Genomic DNA, 18,895 nt, shown 5'->3' on the forward strand with positions numbered 1-18,895 from the left:
GGGAAAGGCCGGCCCAGGGAAGCCCGTGGGGGCCCACGCCGGACGTCTCCGGGGATCGCCCGATCGCTCCCCACCCTGCCCGGTCCAGTTCAGTCCAGTCCAGTCCAGCCCCGCCCGGCCCGGCCCAGCCCAGTCCAGCCCAGCCCAGCCCAGCCCAGCCCAGCCCAGCCTCGCCCCGCCCCGCCCCCTCCCATAGCCCCCGCCGCCGCGCTCCTGCCCGCCAGCGCCCAGCAACATGAGCCGCACGTGGCGAAGGGCCAATCAGAACGCAGCCAGCGCCCGGCGGCGGCCAATAAAAAAGCGGAAAAAAGGCGGGCTTTAGGCGCCGGCGGGGAGGGGGGAGACGGGGTGATACGAAGAGGCGGGAAAAGGAGGGCAAAGATGGGCGGGGCCGGCCGTGCGCATGTGCAACGGCGGGGACTACAAGCCCCGGCGTGCCTTGCGCTGGGTGGGCGCGACAAGGCATGCTGGGAATTGTAGTCCCCATGGCGCTGGGCCGGGCCATTTCGCTTGGGGCCGGGCTCCCCCCTCCCCGCCCGTGGGCGGGCGGAGCCGGCAGCGCCGCGGCGCCCCCATGGCGGCGGCGGCGGAGCGAACGGATGAGCTGGTGCGGGAGTATCTGCTCTTCCGCGGCTTTACCGCCGCCCTGAAGCAGCTGGACGCGGAGATCAAGGCGGACCGGGAGAAGGGCTTCCGGGTGAGCGGCGGCCGTGTCCCCCCTCTCGGCGCGGCGCTGGGTGCGGGTGCCTCCCGGGGAGGACGCGGTCCCCGGGCAGGCCGCGGGCGCCCCTCCGCACACCCGCTCCCTAGGCCGGGCGAGGGGAGTGAGCTGGGTGGCGGCGGGGCATCTCTCGGAGCCCCCGCGCTTCCTCGCGGGGGCAGCTCGCCTCCGGGGCGGCCGCTCTCGCCCCGCCCTCCCTGGGTCGGGCGCCGGGGCCCGGCCGGCCGCGCAGGCGGGACCCCCCGCATTCCGGTGGCGGGGGCCGCCGCCCGGCCCTGCCGCCGTTTGTGTAGGCGCAGCCTCCCGGCGCGGGGGTATTGGCCGGGCGAAGGCTTTCCTCCCACTTGGCTCCGAAGCGGCGTTAGCGTAGGGCAGCAGCGGTGGACGACGGGCTCCAGCCCCTCGCCTGACTCCCTCCGCAGCCAGCGGCTGCCGTTCCCGGCCCGGCGGTCTGCTCGGCCTGTCCGAAACCGCCGTCTATTGACCCTACGCCCGACCTGTAAACCACCAGAGAACTCTCAGCTTCGTGCCGAAAGGAACGGAGAAGACGTGTCTGCGAGAGGGCAGCGGCTGGAGGACATCTATTTGTGTGGTCGTGAGATTTTTATCCAGTGGCTTTACAGCTCCACTCCTTAGTTGGGATGTCTTAAGCACCAGCTACCTTGCTAGATGTGTGGATGTTGGTGCAGCATTTGCCAGCCTCGAAAATACAGTTTCAGCCCTTCGAGCTTTCTGTTCCTGTAGCAGCAGTTCTGGGCACTGAAGTAGTGTTTTGAACGGTCAGATTTTTCTTTAACCAGCAGTGTAACCACTCCTTTATCACTCATAAAGCATGTTGCTTTTATTTTTAAAACATAAGCACTTTGCTAATGTTTAGAGGTCAGCAGTTGATTTAATTGGAATTATGTTGTCCAAGAAGGGACTCTACTGGGGTCACAGACTTCCATTGGCTATATCTGTAGGAAACCATAGAGTTAGAGGATGGGTGATGTCCTAAGACATTAACTGATGAGGGACGATCAAACCACATATTCAAACAACTTTGGTAGTTGAGTTTTGTGTAGAGTGTAGATTTTTTTTTTCCTTGATGCTCGTCTTGTCCATCAGAAATCACTGAACTAAAGTTCTATTCCCACACCACTACTCTGCCTTATTCATATTGCAGAAATTACTTTCAAAGAGGCATAATGACAAAAAAAACCAATCTGTTGCAAACTTCTATGCCTGCCTTGTTAGTAAATGATGTTATTAAAGATAAAGGTACTTCAAAAATTGCAATACAATGGGTCTTTCTTCCTCTTTCTGTTGGCTAAATACAGTTTTTTCCTTTTGGTTTAAAAATAATACTATTTTCCAGATGCTGCCATTGAGTTTTCAACATTTAATCGAGTTGTTCCTGTTTCTTCATTATCATCTGACTTTTAAAAGAAGTGGAAAGTTTTGCTTACTTGCAAAAAACCCCCACCAACTGTGTTTAACAAAATGTGATCTTTTTGTCAAAATCTATGTGCTTTCATGTTTCTTTCTTTTTTTATTTGAAAGGTGCCGCAGAGTGGGAGAATGCTAATACAAAACGCAGAGTGTTTCCAGGATTAGGCAAATAGCTAATGCATAAGTGCTGGATTGTAGTCTTATTTGCGCAGTTAAAGCTTCTCAGCATTAAGTTACAGAAAGTCTCTTGTGCTGGAAGAGCCCTCGTGACTGCAGTCTTCCCTGTTTTGCCCTGTTAGGTGGATAAGATAGTGGACCAGCTGCAGCAGTTTGTTCAGAGCTATGATCTGCCTGCCCTGAGGGATTACTGGAGTTATCTGGACCGACGCCTTTTCAGCCGTCTGGAGGATGTGTACCGGCCAACAGTGAACAAACTGAAGACCAGCTTATTCCGATACTACCTTGTCCATGCTGTTCAGGTAGTGTTTGATTTTTTTAGGCTTCTGTTTTGAAAAGATCCTGATCTCTGAAACCAGAGCAATAAAATACCCTTGTGAGCCTCTGACAGGCCTGGTGGGTAAGGGACAAGCAATTTGTGTGTCATGTATCAGGAGTGTAGTAAGGAGTTTGATGCAGACTCACATGACAAGATTGTAATCAGGATAGGAAGCACAGTTAACTGGGAGCAAGATATTCACACTTGGACGTGAAGGCAGGTCTCACTCAGGATGGTTGTGCTGCTAGCTCAGCCTGTGTTAGTAACCTGGATACTAGGAGAGATCACAAGGTTTGTAAAGATCTCCTCATGGGGCACTGCCATGAGAACAGAGGAGGACAAGAGCAGTGCTCAGAGCAATCTTCCTAAATTGAAGAAACTGGCAGAAGAACGCCTCAAGCACCTGTACGTAGGTAGTGGTAGTCAACTGCTCCAGTGTAGAATAAGGAACAATTGAGCAGGCAGCAGCAGTTCAAGGAAGGACCTTACTGCAGTACTGGCGATCAACAGGCAGGATTGTCTGTATTCTTTCCACTCTAACCTGCTGGCAGGGCTCAGGCAGTCCTTCAGGCACCACAGTTCTTAAAGCATCGAGGGAGTTGGAGAGTCCAGAAGAAAAAAAGGTGGCTTGAAGTTGGTAGAGCTGAGGTTTAGTTTATGAAAGACGGGAGAAGTGGGCTTCAAATCTGTACAAGGTGATGTGGGAGAGAAAATGAATGAATGTTTTTTGTTTGCTTTGAATAAAACAGAAAATAATGAGCTTAAAATGGAGGAGACATCTTGTTGAAACCCTAAGAAAGTCAATGGAATGTGTTACACAGGGTAGGCTTTGGCAAACAGACAATACCTGTCAGGAATTCATGTTTCATTTCTTACCATTTAGAAGCAATGTTTCCTCCTTGACTCCATTCCCTGACTGAAAATCTTTAATGATGGGTGTTAGTGGAGGAGTCAAAATCTAATGCACACTTCTGCAAGTGCATTTTTTTCATGTTTTGTTTTGCCCAGTACTTACCCTGAGGTGTGACTGTCCTGTCTGGATCAGGTGGAAATGTTTTCAGGCTACATCTGCTGTAGACTTGAGTAATTTGAAGTATACTTTGGTCCTGTGTATGAATGCTCATGTCTTGAGTCAGTGCACAAACTACACTGGTTTAGCTGGAAATCAGTGTAAGTGATTAGTTCAATTTGCCTCAGCCTTTAAACAAGACTGTGGTAACTAGAAAGAAGGCTGTGTTAAGTGCCTTTGTGAGCTTCTCCTAGTGTATTTGAGATTTTTTTGCTCTCTGAATCTGTTAACTCTAACCACTTGCTCTGTTGGGTGGTGAAAGTAGTTGTTAGTATGTTAATAACACAGAGTGAATATTCCTAGAACCCATGTGGTGGCATTAATGGAAGTGTGAGCCCTGTTCTTGCTGTGTTTCAGACCTGCCGCAATGACAAGGCACAGGAGTTTTTCCTCAAGCAGGCTTCCGAGCTCCAGAACCAGGCGGAGTGGAAAGATTGGTTTGTCCTGCCCTTCCTCCCTGCCCCAGACTCCAACCCCACCTTTGCCACCTATTTCTCACGCCAGTGGACAGATACGTTTATTGTGTCTCTGCACAACTTCCTGAGCGTCTTATTTCAGTGCATGCATATCCTTTTGGCAACTAATAGTTAAATCTCCCTTGCCCTGTTATGCTTACTATTATTAACAGTGGTGCCAAGAATACAGTATTACAGAACTTGCTGCTTTCAGGTGATTGCTTAGGGCCAAGACTTAATAGGAAGCTGGTGTTTACCAGAGGATGTTGGAATAGTTATTGTTCAATTATCTGACAATATGTTATATTCCCTGGGCACAAACGATTGTGGTTGTTGCTAATGCTGAACTCATCCCTACACTAGTGACTAGAAATCTTGTGCAGATCTCATTCTGAAATGTTTCTTCAGTGTACACCAATGCAGTAACATAACCTGTCTTGTCCTCCACTTCTGACATGTAAAAAGGATGAATCTAAAAATCCTTGCAAAACTCATGTGAAATAGTTTGTGCAACAGTAAAGTACAAAGCAAGTACAAAGTTGGCTTAGGTAACTAAGCTGTTGCTAGCCTTCTGGCCTTGCACATACTTCTTGCTGGTAATATGGACTGCACAGCTTTGCTGTCTTACTTATGGAGTGCTGGCTTTTAGAATTAAGCCAGATGCATAGAAATTCTTGCCTTGGTTTTCTTTAACATTCTTCACCAGTTCCAGTCATTTTGAACTTTGAAGCTGAATGTCTCAGGAGCAGTCTCATACAAGAAGAAAATGAATCATTGCGGCATAAGGTCAGAACTGAAGTCACTCTTTAATTGCTCACTGTATGAGGCTGTGAGTTTTTTAAAATTGGTTCCATCCATTCAAGAAAATTGTAACTGTTCAGTTCAGTGCATTTATTCCGATGCAGATTCTTCTATAAGTCCTTTAACTGTCTCCAGCAAATTTAGGGTTGTGACGATATCATCAAATGTCTGTTCAGGGTATTACTGTCCCTTTGCTGGAGGTGACTGTCCCTCTCCCTGTGCTGTCTGATAGGTGGCTGGATACTGCGCAGAATCCTTTCCTGCTGCACTTCAAAGTCAAGACAAGCTGAAACTAGTGGCAGGTTAAGGGCATATATGGCTGACTTTGCGTGGAAACTTGTGAATAGTGTTTAGTCACTTCCAAATTTTACCTGATGGAGTAATAGAAATGGGCAATAACTTCTGGCAAAGAAGCAGAAACTGATACTTCTGAAATGGCCGCTTCACCGTGGTTGAAGTGCACTTAAAGCAATTTAGATCAACTAATGGAAATGTTGTAAATGTTGTGTTTCCCAACTCTAGACCTTACAGTAAACTGTAAGAAGGGCTGACTGGTTCAGACAAAATGACACCCAGCTCCATGTCTTGTTTTTGACAGTATCAGCATCAGATGCATAGAGAGAGGGTGTAAGAATATATAACATGGGTTGGTCCTTTCCCAGTGTAATTTCCTATTAGAGAGATTTGGGAAATCTACAGTTTAAGAACTTTCTAAACTACAGATCACATGTGGATGATAACATACAAGTGGGAAGCCTTATTCATGTAAGCAGGACTTTAGTTTCACTTCCTCAAACACACCGAGTAAAAGCTCTCTGTATGAATACTTCAGTAAAGTAAGTTTTGTGCTTTACCTCCTGTGTTACAAAATACTATGTTGTATGTTGTGCTCAGTTTCAACTGTTTTGGTAGCTGATCAACACTGTTAATTTGTCATAAAAATGTCGAAGTAAAATAGAATAATTGATTTCAAAAAGGAGGTTTTTTTCCAAAAGAAAAGTGAGGTTTGTCACTGTGTACTGTATGGAGTCAGTAGATTAGGCAGACTTTGACAGGAGGACTCTGCAAAGATGGTCCGTGAATTGGGACAACAGCATAAGGTACGTTTTGAAAGAGAGCTCTTTTATTTCCTCCGATTTTTGTATTCTGTACTTTTAGTCAAAGCTGGTTTTGTTTGTGGTATGTTGATTGATGTCACTTACAGACTGGATAAGCGTTCTGTGGCAACTAGGCAGAGGTAAAACTTTCCTTTTTGGAGAACTGGTCAGAAAAGGAAGCAGCTACCTATAGAATACCATTTTAAAAATTGGTGTGGATAAATACTGAACTTGATGCTAGTTGAAATTAAGTAGTGATTCTGATTTCACTGTTGAAACAATGCAAATACATGAATAACAAGCTGGATTTCTAAAGCTCCCTTTTCTTGTAATTTCTTTACTTAAACGCTGTGATAAAAGGAAAAAGAAGAATTATATCTGAAAAACGAATGTACGGAAACAGAAAAGCCTGAATAACTCTTCGTGTGAAAAAGAGTTCCAGGCATAAACCACAGCTGTCACAAAGCTGCATCCTGAGGTTCCTCTCTGCTAAGGGCGGAAAAGAAAATTGTCTCTTTCTTCATAACATGGAGATAAATCTCACTGTCGTGTTTGGGAGAGAGCTGGACAGGGTGTGGAGCTGGATTTCAGGGTGACCTGATGGCATTGGCCTCAGTGTGCCCTGCCAGCTCACCAAACCCTTGGCTGTGGGAAGAGGGGACCTACAGGAAAACTGGAGAGGGACTTTTTACAAGGGCATGTAGTGACAGGACAAGGGGTAATACCTTTAAACTGAAAGAGGGTAGATTTAGGTTGGATATAAAGAAGAAATTCTTCCCTGTGAGGGTGGTGAGGCACTGGAACAGGTTGCCCAGAGAGGCTGTGGATGCCCCCTCCCTGGAATTGTTCAAGGCCAGGTTGGACAGGGCTTCGAGCAGCCTGATCTAGTGGAAGGTGTCCCTGCCCATGGCAGGGAACTAGATGGTCTTTAAGGTCCCTCCTAACCCAAACCATTCTATGATTCTGTGAAGATTACCTTCTGGGCTCAGTGCCCATACATCCCTACTGCCAGTCACATGCATTGACTTGGCCTTGAACTGCCTGCATGGAGTGGCTGATCAGCTCTGTCCTGGCTGGCTCTTGTTTCCCAGCACCATTAATGTCCCTACAGCTCAAGGAGAGGAGTGAAGGGTTTTAAGTAGGCTCCAGTTTCATGCATGTAAAGTACTGATTGTTTTGACTAATTGCACTAATGTGGTGCTCAGGCAGTAGGAGACTTTCTTCCCTCCCCTCCCTTCTAGGGCTGTTGAAATAAAAGGAGTAAACAACTTCAGCAAGTGGGAAGGAGGTGAATCTCAGTGACCCTCTGTTTACTTGGCTGTTTTCTCTTGTAGCTGTTTGCTTTGCAGGCAGAATCCTCCCGCATGAAGAAAGAGGAACTGGAGGTGGAACAAGCAGCTGTGCATCACAAGTTGCCTGCATATGTGGCCAACATGGATCGACTAGGGGACTCTGAGCTGTGAGTGCCTGCAGGGGAAGAGCTGGGGACAGGCTCTGCTGCTTTTATTGGGTCAGGAAGGCTCCTGGAGGGTCATTACCTTGTTCCCTGCCCTGAGAATCAAGGCAGAAGTTCTGGTGACCTAAGTGGGTTTAATGGGAGAATTCATGATGGGCATCACTCCCACCATTTGGGAGAGAGATTCTTGCCAATTGGTGAGGGCTCAAGCACACGTGGAAGTGATTCTGCTCTGCTCTCAGCACTATACCAAAGTGTTCTGGGCAGCCTGGGCACTGGTAGCAGTGCAGTATCCTGCAGCATTACTCAAATTAAATGAATTGCCTCTTGACTCCTATTTGCTTTAGTGCCTTTGGTGCAGTAGGGGAGTGCCTCGTGTTGTTTTGTAGACACTGTTACTGTATGACCCAAAGGGGTGGTTGTTGCGGAGAGATGCTTGCTTTCTTTTGCAAAGTCAAGGGTAAAGGAGTTTCTCTTCTGCGAGGCTCAGTTTTGCACAGAATTCCCCATAAACTTGCTGCAGTTAGTGTTTTATGGCTACATCTATTGTATTCCTATCTGTGGAAATTAGGCAACGTCCACAGTGATACAGCTTGTGTAACTATTATTTAAACTTTTATTTTTCCCCCAGTACACAATCATACAAAGCAAGTCTGTGTGTTTGAATTATTGAGATTTTTTTTTTTCTTGCTTTAAAAGGATCTGAAAGCAGACATAGCTTAGCCACAAGATATTAATAACGCTGCTGGGGCTTTGACTTTCTCATGTGCTTCTTTCACTTCTATTCAGACAGGAGGGGGAATTGATCAAATTATCCTGTTGACAGTGACAAATAGAAGTTCTAGCAGACATCACACACAAAGTCTTTCTTTTAGTCTAAAAGCTGTCTGATTAAATAGACTTGTGTGTCTGGTGAGCTATCTTGATAACTGCTCTGTACTCTGCACAGGGCAGGCCACAGAGTTTAATTTGAGGTTTTGTTTTGTTTAACTGCTCTGTGGAAAGCCCTGATGTTCATCTGTCCACGTGGAGGAGAGTGACATGGGGTAACTTATTCCTATATTAATTTTTTTCCATTTGCCTTAGAAGTGGCATTTCTTGTGTGTGCAACTTGACTCTTAGTTTGGAGGCCAGCCTGGTTGCTTTTTTCATGTCTCTGCTCAACCCAAAGCCCAACTTTGGTAGAACAGTTCCTTTCTAGAAGAGAGGATAGACACAGTGAAGATAATTGTATTCCTCTTCCCCGGGGTGCTGCTCTGCTGTAAGAGGAAGCTGTAGTGGCATGAGGTCAGACAGTTATGTTCTGGGAAGCAACTGGTGCTTTTGGCATTGTGGGCTGAGAAGGGAGGTGTGTGTAGTCACAGAAATGGATCTAAACTTTATTTCCTTCGGGTCCAGTTTTCAAGATAGAAGGTCTGTACTTTAAAATTGCTGAACATGACTTGCTGAATATCTAAGGGTGTTCAGTGAAACACGGGATAGTGAATGCCTCTCGAAGTAGGTCTGTTTTATGCCTTGAATTGGGAATTGCAGCTGAATAGGTTTTCTGAAAATCTGGATTCCCTTGCCTTTCCCTTGGGGTCTTCCTAAACTAACCAGACAGAGTAGAAGGAGTTTGAGGTGGCCCTGCAGGGGATTCAGCAACAGTTGAGCCCACTGTCTCGGTGGCACCTCTGAGAAGTGAGCTTTCATTACAGTCTTTATAATGATCTGCTCCAGGCACTAACAGGATGTTTTAAAACAGTTTTAGTGGGTAGTGGTCCATTGGCTTGGAAGGGAATATCTGTCCTCCAGTGGTTCAAACAGCTGGCACTTTGCTTGTTGGGTGGTCTTTGATCAGGTTGTCTGGCTACACTTTTGTATTCTGTTTGTTGTTTTTGGTTTGTTGGTTTTGTTGGTTATTTTTTTTTTTATTAGTGATATGACCTGCAGCCAGAGGAGTACTGCACATTCTCTTCAGTCCCGGGGAGGCTTTCTGTCCTCTTTTCTCTCCCAAAGTAAAAAAGGCCCTTCCAGACCAGCCCATCCAAGTGGGGCTTCTCCAACACAGACTGGCAGTATGCTGCTAGGGAAGAAAGAACCAACAAATCACCAGGTAATTCTCAACTGTGTGTGTTTGAAAGGTGCTCAGTATCCAAGAAGTTAACTTGCAGCACAGCACTGCTCCAAGCTTTTGCTTTCACCTGAAAAAATGAAACGTCCTTTCCTTCCTTGCACGTGTATGCTGGGCCTGAATGTAGTAGCACAAGGGACTTGTGGAGCCCTTGCAGGTGCTTGGGTTCTTTACTGCGTCTTTTGCTCTTTGTTCTGCAGCCCAGCACAAATGTAACTTTGCCAAATCATTCCTCTGCCTTCCAGAGTGCCAAAGGAAAAGAAGGAACAGTCAGCTGTAAGGATGGGAAGAGCCACTTCAGTGGGTTTGTAGCAGGCGAGTCAAGTTCCCTGCAGCAGCGGCAGAAGCGCCTACAGGAGCATGGGAAGGAAAGGAAGGAACTGCTGTCAAAAGGGACCTTCCAGGTACCAGGCAACACTGAAAGGCTGGGAAGTGGAGGGCTGGTGTTTCTGGAGTTGGTTGGTTTTTGGTAAAACAAGTGCAAGTATTCCTGTTAAGCTTCTGAATTGCTACTCAGATATAACAGTATCAAAGATTAATCTCTGTAGTTAATCAACTCCTTCCACACTCAGTTTATTTCTGTGCCCCTGTTGATGTTTCAAATGGAAGAAGAGTCGTCTTTTGTCATGATCTTTTCAACAGTCTGGTCCTGGATGTGTTTCATCCACCTTAATAGTTATATTTACATACCTTGTTATAGTCCCCATTCCTTAGTGGCAATTGGCTCACCCATCCTGTCCAAGTGAGTTCTCTCCTGTGGATTCTTATGCTGGTTTGTGCAGGCTCTGTGTGGAACAGATTAAAAATTCATAGAAAGTTTTCCTGGATAGGAGTGGAAATATCCTTTGCAGCAATGTTTGCTTTTTGGAGTTGTTTTGCACTGTATGTTGCAGTTTTGCCTGGGGGTGTGCCCTGCTTTCTGATCTAATGAAATAATAAAACTGTGTTCTGGATTTTAACTGCTGAATGTCAGCAGACTACTTCTGCTCACCTGTGTATTGTCTGGCTTTAAGCAGCCATGTGGTCAAAGGATGCAGAGCACAGGAGGAATGATGGCAGCATCTCAGCCATGTTTATTTTGGCTGTATGAGACACTACCTTGGGGGAGAGACACTGATGAGGGACTGTTGCCTATCAGCCAGTATGTGTGCCTGTTCTGTGTGTGGGAGTACTGCTTTAGAGAGATGTTACTCCCCCACTGAGCATTCAAGGCTATAAGAGAACTTCTTTTCTTCATGGTTTATCTAAAACATTTTAATTAAACATTGGTCAGAAAATTGCAAAGTCAGTTTCCAATAAGTATCCTTTGACTTTCTTTTTCTGTGATGTTCCAGGTTAAGGCAGTGCTTTCCTGGCTTTATATAAGTTGCTTCTGGTGCTCTTGGGGAAGCTGATATTATTTAGCTTTCTGTTCTCAATGCATGTGAGCAAAAAGGAAACTGAAAGGCAGCACCGTTTCTTTCACATGAGTGTCATTCATTGGCTATCTCCCCACATTAACCGACACCATCAATACCATTTTGGGGCATTTCATCTTCAGAGGATGGTTTAGCAAAGGAATGCTTGCAGATGTTTTACTGACAACAAAAAAAACTATAACAACTATAACAAGTATCTGCATCTTGTTCAGCTTCTGGCAGCAGGGGAAGACTAAGCTGCTTTCAAACACTTCTGTTGCTGCAGTGCAGATAATTGTCTTATTCAGATACCTTCACTTCCTAAAACTCCTTTTGTTCTGTTGGCCTTGTCAAATTTGGTTTTAAGCTTTTGGACATGTGTCGACTCTAGCGTTGTCATCAGTCAGTTGGCTGCAGTGGTTGCTTCAGTGTGTGCAAAGTCTGTGGCAGACGAGGATAACCCATCCACTGGGGCTCACCATCCAACGAGAGTTTTTGTGCAGTTTTACTGAACTGCGTATTATGCAGGCTTAATTTATATTGCTGAATGCAAGAATTCCTTGAAATATGTTGATTTGCTTGTGAGTCTGTGCTCTAATGGCATCAAAATGAGCCTCTGATACCAGCCAAAGGTATGCCAAACAGATGTTGTTGTTCCTTTAATTCTTACAGGAGAGTATATGGCTGGGCACATGGAGGGGTATATAAGGGACTCTACAACCAAGGAGGCCATGTTAAATGGTGCAGTTGTGCAACACTATTCTTGTGCTCAGAAAGGTCCCTGGCAGAAGGGGTGTTGAGCTGACAACTCAGCTTCTGTTTCAGTGCAGCTTCTTGGTTTTTTCTCCCAGCAGGCTGGGGTGGCTGAAGAGCTTGATCTGGAGCTGCTGCTTCCTTGTATTTCACACAGGATTTCTTCCTTCAGGGCCAAAGTGCTGAGAAGAAAACAGATATTAGCACAGCTGAGACAGAGCCATGCTCAGAGCTGCATGCTGAGCAAACAGAGACTTCAACCAAAATGCCTGCCAGCAGTGCAGAGGCTGTGGCGGTCCGGCAGGAGCAGCCTTTCATTGTCCTGAGCCAGGAGGAGTACGGGGAGCACCATTCATCCATCATGTACTGCAGGTAATGGACTGGCAGAAGAGGGCTCTCTCATAGAAGCCTCGGTAGAGGATCAACTGTGTCTGACTTCTTTCTCCCAGCCTCACTTCTGTCCAGCACTTTGTGCATGTTCTCTCGGTTGTAGGGCAGTCAGGTTGGTGTGACTGAAAATAGCCTGTAGCTTGTGTGGTGAGAATGGACAGATTTTTGTGAATGGGAGATGCCAGCCAGGAAGAACCATCCTGCTTTCCCAGGGAGTTATTGCCTTGCAGGTGAAGCTTGCTGTGCTTCGTTGGGCCAGTTACTGTGGACTGAACAGGAAGTGGTGCAAGGAAGTTCTGATTCCTGCAGAAGGAATTGGTGTGTGCCCAGGAGAGGAAGGATTACTGGGCTATCTACTTGCATCTAAGAACTTCAGGGAGAAAAACCTCTAATCAGTTTCCTCTGCACATAGGGTTGATTGTTCTGGACGGAGGGTGGCCAGCTTGGATGTGGACGGGGTCATCAAAGTCTGGTCTTTTAACCCCATAATGCAAACTAAAGCTTCATCCATTTCCAAATCTCCGTTGCTGTCTTTGGAATGGGCGACCAAGCGTGATCGGCTGGTGAGTGCTCTGTGTGTGGAGGACTGAGAGTCATGGCAGATGATGTGGGGCTGTGTTGCACATGAATTTCTAGACAGCTGCACTGTGGATGAGATCAGGGCAACAGTTTCCACTTCAGTGGGAAATGGGGAACTAAAGCCTGTAGGGTCTAAGCAACTAGAGCAGGGAGTGTGCTCTGTGTGTTATTTCCATTATTTCCGTTTTTTGCTTAGAAAGGCAGTTATTTTTAAAAATATAAATTTTTTAAAAAAATAAAACGTTATTTCCGCTGTTTGTTTGTTATTTCCGCTGTTTGTTTGTTATTTCCGCTGTTTGTTTGTTATTTCCGCTGTTTGTTTGTTATTTCCGCTGTTTGTTTGTTATTTCCGCTGTTTGTTTGTTATTTCCGCTGTTTGTTTGTTATTTCCGTGTTAATTTAAAAAATGTGGTTTTCGGGGTTTTTCATTTTTTTGGGGTTTTTTTGTTTTTTCCCACTTTTCCCGTTTCCTCTCAGAAAGGCAGCTGTCCATGCAGTTGTTCTGACGTCTCTTCTGCTCTGTAGAGTTTATTTTCTGCTTGCTGATAGAAAGATTCTTCTTTCTGAAGTCCATGGGTGTTCAGCAGCAAATCAGGCTCTGAAGTTCATTTTCTTTGATATGAAATAACGGAGATAACACACAGAGCACACTCTTAATTTTAATTTATAATGTAGCATCACTGAGAAAGTGGGTGTGAGCCCTTCTGGATGATTTAATTCTCCCCTGGAGGTGGCTTCTACTTGGTTTTCTCTTAAACTTAGGTTCAGCGTTACTCTCTTTGCTCCTCTAGATGTTGAGACTCCAGATATGTTTTGCATTCTATAGTGTTGAGCCATACTCTGGAAGGTGGCTTTTACTTCACTTTGGTGCCTGTCAGATCTTTTTCTCACTGAAAAGCAGTGCTTTTTCTCTGACTTGTGTGGTTCTGGGGTAGCCCCACTCAATGTGATACCTGCAGAAAGGCAGGATGTACCCTAATGGAGTGGTGTTTAATCCAAATGCATAAATGGAAAAAATTTACTCTGTGTTGTTGGTGGTTGTTGGACGGCATCACTCACACTCCTTTTATCTCCTCCTTGTTGGTTTCAAGCTGTTGCTTGGCAGTGGGGTCGGGACAGTTCGTCTTTATGACACAGAAGCGAAGAAGAATCTCTGTGAAATCAGCATTGATGAAGACATGCCCAGGTAACTTAACTCTGGAATACTGTTTTTTAGATATAAGTGGTGTTGGTTTTGACTGAGGGAAGGTAGGTGAAGGCTCAGCTGCTTTCCTGCAACTGCGGGACTATCTAGACCTTCATCCAGAGGACAGTCCCTGTCTGAGCAGTGCAGAGCTGCTCAGTTAAACGGGAGACACTCAAAATCTGTCGAAGCACACAAATCCTGCTCTCCTTTACAGTGCACGCTGTCCTGCAGGGTCTCAGTGGGAGAGCTCGCAGTTGAATGGTGTGCTCGAGGCAGCTGCTGGAGAGGGGCAATTCAGAGTGTTTGCTCTGTTTCAGGATCCTCTCGCTTGCCTGCAGCCCAAGTGGTGCCTCCTTTGTCTGTTCTGCGGCAGCCCAGAGCCCCATCTCCCACATGGACTTCTCAGCAGTCAGCTACGGGGGCAAAAGCATGAACCAAGTTCCTGGGAAGCTGCTACTGTGGGACACTAAAACGATGAAGCAGCAGGTACTTGTACTTGCTGGGTTTCGTTCCTTTCTCGGTCTGCTTGCTGAGAATGAGTGTCTTCTGTTTCAATGTGTAGGAGCCCTCTTTCTAAATTATGCTGACTTTCTTTTCAATACCCTTCTTTTTCCCCCTTCCTACTTTCCCCTCTATCACATGTGGGATAAAAATGAATAGTGTAAGTAGCTGCTGGGTTTGGGTGGGGTGGTTTCTGTTTTGTTGGTGTGTTGGGTTTTTTGAGGGATTCTTCAAAATAGTCCATAGTCTTGTTTCTATCATGCCTGTACAGTCTGTGACTGGAAATGTCCCAAGTGGATTGAATGATGCTTTGCTCAGGCTTTCTTCAGCTGAGCTATATCAAAGGGTTTTCTTTGCTGCTATTTCCCTTGCCCTCCCTGTTTTTAAGTGAAGTGCTTCTTTCAGAGGTTTCATCCCACATCATCTTCTCCATTGTTTCAATTCAGGTGGGTCGGATTCTGGCAGGGAATCCTCATCTCACCCCTCGCATTTTCCCTTAAGAAATGCTGTCCCTGATGTGTAGGAGAAAGCAATATACTCAAGCTAATGTCTGCCAGAAGCTGGTTTTGCAGCCTTGAGGCCATGTCCAAGAAAGCTGTGGCTTGGCTGAGGTGAATTTTTGGTTTAGTGTCACAGTAAAATGCAGCTGCCAGCCTTGAAGTATGTTGTCATGAGAGGTGTAGGGCTCCAAACTGGAGGATTTCTGGCTACTAGATACCATCTGTCGTCCCTCTCCTGGAGATCAGCTCCTCGGCACTCCCGGCTCCGTTTCTCTGCATTAATGCAGGCTTTCCCTTCCAGCTGCAGTTCTCCCTGGAGCCTGAGCCCATTGCTATTAACTGCACAGCCTTCAATCACAATGGCAACCTGCTGGTCACCGGGGCTGCAGATGGGATTGTTCGTCTCTTTGGTATGTTGAAATTGGGTGGTGAGGTGGCCCCTTGGTGGCCCCAGCTGGCTCTCCCTAGCACCCTTCTGCCAGCAGGGAGGCAGCTGTGGGATGTGCCTGAACACCAAGATGGAAGCTATTTTCTGTCCTCCACAATAGCTGTCAGGAGTGAATTGACATAAACTTTCTCTGGGGGGGTGTTCGCTGGAGACCCTCGTAATGCTGCTGGATTTATTGTTTCCTTCCTGCTGAAAAGCAGAGTTAACTTGCCCTTGATCCATGTGGTCTTGGCTGTGCTATATAGCAGTACCATTGCCAGAGGCTGAGTCTTGAGGAATTAATGAGGGATCTTCCAGTTGAAGGCAGGGGCTTGACATTGGTCCTTCTTCCCTGAGGAATTCCTGTTTCTCAGGTTTCGTCCTCTTCAGCCTGTCCTTGTGATAAAGGCAGTTTGGGCCTCCCTCTTCTGTGAATTGAGGGATCTGCTTCTGACCTGGGTGCTGAGCTGGAGGCTACAGTCCCAGATCTGTGGGAGGACAGAGCTGGCAGCAGCTGTGAGGGTGGACAGGATAGCAAGGGGAGGAGAAGGGTGGCAGTGGGGCTTAGATGCAAAATGCTTGCAGTTGACAGTGAGCATGTGAGCAGCCCTGTAAAGCTGGAGGAAGAGGTGACTAGCTATAGGCAATGATTTTTGTGGACAGTGTAAAAGCTGGAGAATAAGCACAGGGTGTTGGGATTGGATTGGACTGGATTGGATCATGCTGGTTTAGAGGCCTGGGACAGAGACCTAATGAATGTAAAAGGGCCTCTCTACACCTCAGTTCTGTGCGAGTACAAGGAGTGTTGAGTACTGGTTCTCCCCTCAGATATGCAGCAGCATGAGTGCGCCATGAGCTGGAAGGCACACGATGGGGAAGTCTACTCCGTTGAATTCAGCTATGATGAGAACACAGTCTACAGCATAGGCGAGGATGGCAAGGTAGGCTCTGGGTGACCTTCTACTAGTCAGCTGGCAGTGAGATCCCTTCTGGAGTCTTCTCCATATGGTGGGGATAGCAGTAAAAATACCCTCAGAATCTGGAGGATCTGTGGACTGCTAACTGTAATCTTAGATGTGCAGCACCACCCTGCTGCATGCAGTCTCTACAGAGAGAGTGACTGGAAGGTGTATTAACAGCTGGAGCTGTCTTGGACCTTGTGTGCAAATCCTGCTGTTGGTGACATCCCCTTCCTAGGGAATCCATGTGAAGATGACCTTTCTGTGCCCCTGAGATCACCACATTTGAGATCTGGGTTCACCAGAGAGCAGATCCTTGACCACTTTGCATAAATGTTCTTGTCAGCAGCTCCCTGTTGCTTATAATATAGGCTTCAATTTCTGCAGTTCCAGAGTCTTCAGCAGTAGAGGTGTGGCTCAGGGAGAGAGCCACCCGCATAAAAGTGTGGATCCTTGGCTGGTGAGAGTTAAGTGAATTCCCACCAGGATCCTGCATGCAGTGTGGAAGGACACATAGGCAGCAATGCTCATGGAAGGTAGGGCATATGTTTGCTTGGATAGAAGGCACTCTTAAACTTTGCAGCCTGTGTTTTATAAATACAGCCACTTAGATATAGGTGTCAAAATGCCGTCTTCTGTTTGGGAGGAATAGCTGATTAGCTTAAAAATGACAAATGGTCCCTCTACTTTCATCCCAGTTAATTTAATTGTGGGCTTTTGTCATCTCTTTTTGTCATTCTAGTTTATTCAGTGGAATATTCACAAAAGTGGCTTGAAGGTCTCTGAGTATGATCTTCCCAGCGAAGCTACAGGTCCTTTTATTCTGTCTGGATACAGTGGCTACAAGCAAGTCCAATTCCCACGAGGAAGGCTTTTTGCTTTTGACTCTGAGGGCAACTATATGTTGACGTGTTCTTCTACTGGGGGAGTAATTTTTAAGGTAAGTCTGAGAAGTGTTGGGGAGTACTTTTATGCATCCATAGAAGCTCTAAATGTTACAAGGCTGCAAGAGCAGCCACTGGAAGTTCTCAAACACCACATACCCATCCGTGCTCTGTGAAAGTTGGTGCTCAGTTTCATACAGTGTGCATTTTAGCAGTATGTGGTGTTTAACAAGAGTTCGAACCCTCTGTAAGTGTTTGGCCATCTGAATGTAGCTTGTTCTTAAAGCTTAGCTGCAGCAGTTTTCCTTAGTGCCCAAGTGTCTAGGACAGTTTTATTTTTTTTAAATATATTAATGCATGCCAGTTCAATGCAAAATGTGTGATTGTTGATTGATGCTCATCTTCAATCTGTCTTGTGTGCTTGCTGATGCCATGTTAGTCCCAGCCTGATTCTCTCCTCTTACTGTGTACTGAAATTAAATGAATGGTAAGACTGAATGGTTCCAAGCACCCAGATTTCTGTGCTGCAGGAACAAGCGGTTACTGATTGCATGCCCCTTGCCTGCCTCCTCTCAAGTCAATACCTGTCAGTAGAAGCCACTGCAAGGCAGATTAGATGGAATTTTTCCTTTGCATCTGGGACATTCAGAGTGCCTCCACTAACAGGAGCCTATAGGCTTGTGTGCTTCTCATCAGTGTTTGCTCTTAGCCTGCCTTGTTCAATTACTGCAGCTTGGCTGGTGTCAGAAGCTGAGCTGCCTGAGAACATGTGCTTCTCTCGTGAGACTGGAAATTTACTTCCTCATGTATGCATTTCAACATCTCTCTGCTTAATTATGTATGCTGATAGGGATATGGAGTCTGGAGCAGAAGTTGACTTCTCCTGTGGGTGTACTGCCCCCACTGTAGAAATGTGTCTCCTTAAAATCTTACGCTTTCTTTCTTTTAGTTAAATGGTGAGGAAAAGGTTCTGGAGAGCTGCCTTTCCCTGGGAGGACACCGAGCTCCTGTTGTCACAGTGGATTGGAGCACAGCCATGGACTGTGGGACCTGCCTCACTGCTTCTATGGATGGGAAGATTAAATTAACAACCTTACTGGCTCAAAAGTCTTAACCTGGACAGTACTGAAGTGAAAGATCAACAGACTTGACAAAACCAGTGTTAACTCCACAGGAACAAACTGCATAGGAGAGAAGGCAAACCACAGTCCCTCTTCTCACTGTAGCTTTTGCCTCTTGACAAACGTTAAAAACATTTGCCAAACCACTGTGTAATAGAATGCTGGTATGAGACCGGATCAGTGGCAGCACTGAAAAATAAGTCTCCACTGACCCACTGTGGCAGCTGGACTCCTTCTGTTAGGGAGTCTTGAGTAGCACGTGGCTACGGGGCTGCTAGGATCATGTCAGGGGTTCTGCAGAAGGTGAGGCTGGAGGAGGCATGCATGAGGCAGCACAGTGCACGGTGATAAGATGGCTCAAACTGGAAAGGCAGGTGCGAAACTAGAGTATTCTTTCAGTATAGTATTTCTTGTGGTTTTTGTTGTGGTTTTTTTGTTGTTGATTTTAGTTTGGATTTTTTTGTTTGTGTTTTCTGTAAAAAGAAAATATTCCCTTGCACTTGATTCCTGTGCTCAGTTCAGTTTTTGCTACAAAACATGGAGGGTGGCTGGGGCAGTG

The 18,895-nt window shown here is 46.3% G+C and overlaps 1 protein-coding gene across 5 annotated transcripts; it reads left to right on the forward strand.

The window, feature by feature from the left end:
• The first annotated feature begins 526 nt into the window (after positions 1–526).
• On the forward strand, positions 527–18,840 carry WDR91 (WD repeat domain 91). Of its 5 annotated transcripts, none has more exons than XM_074870878.1 (15): positions 530–697; positions 2,452–2,631; positions 4,075–4,281; positions 4,875–4,958; positions 7,405–7,529; positions 9,444–9,621; positions 9,885–10,043; positions 11,947–12,161; positions 12,592–12,742; positions 13,850–13,944; positions 14,262–14,430; positions 15,247–15,355; positions 16,201–16,313; positions 17,074–17,271; positions 18,165–18,840. In XM_074870878.1, exons 1-15 carry the CDS (start codon positions 575–577, stop codon positions 18,327–18,329), a joined length of 2,271 nt encoding a protein of 756 aa, XP_074726979.1. In that variant the 5' UTR covers positions 530–574; the 3' UTR covers positions 18,330–18,840. The 5 variants fall into 5 exon arrangements, with proteins under 5 accessions (XP_074726982.1, XP_074726979.1, XP_074726981.1 ...); XM_074870880.1 differs by having other exon boundaries at positions 7,420–7,529; XM_074870879.1 differs by having other exon boundaries at positions 532–697; positions 11,962–12,161.
• Positions 18,841–18,895: the final 55 nt, after the last annotated feature.

The sequence above is a fragment of the Strix uralensis genome, chromosome 5 (genome assembly GCF_047716275.1).
Source record: "Strix uralensis isolate ZFMK-TIS-50842 chromosome 5, bStrUra1, whole genome shotgun sequence".
In the NCBI taxonomy this organism is placed as follows: Eukaryota; Metazoa; Chordata; class Aves; order Strigiformes; family Strigidae; genus Strix; species Strix uralensis.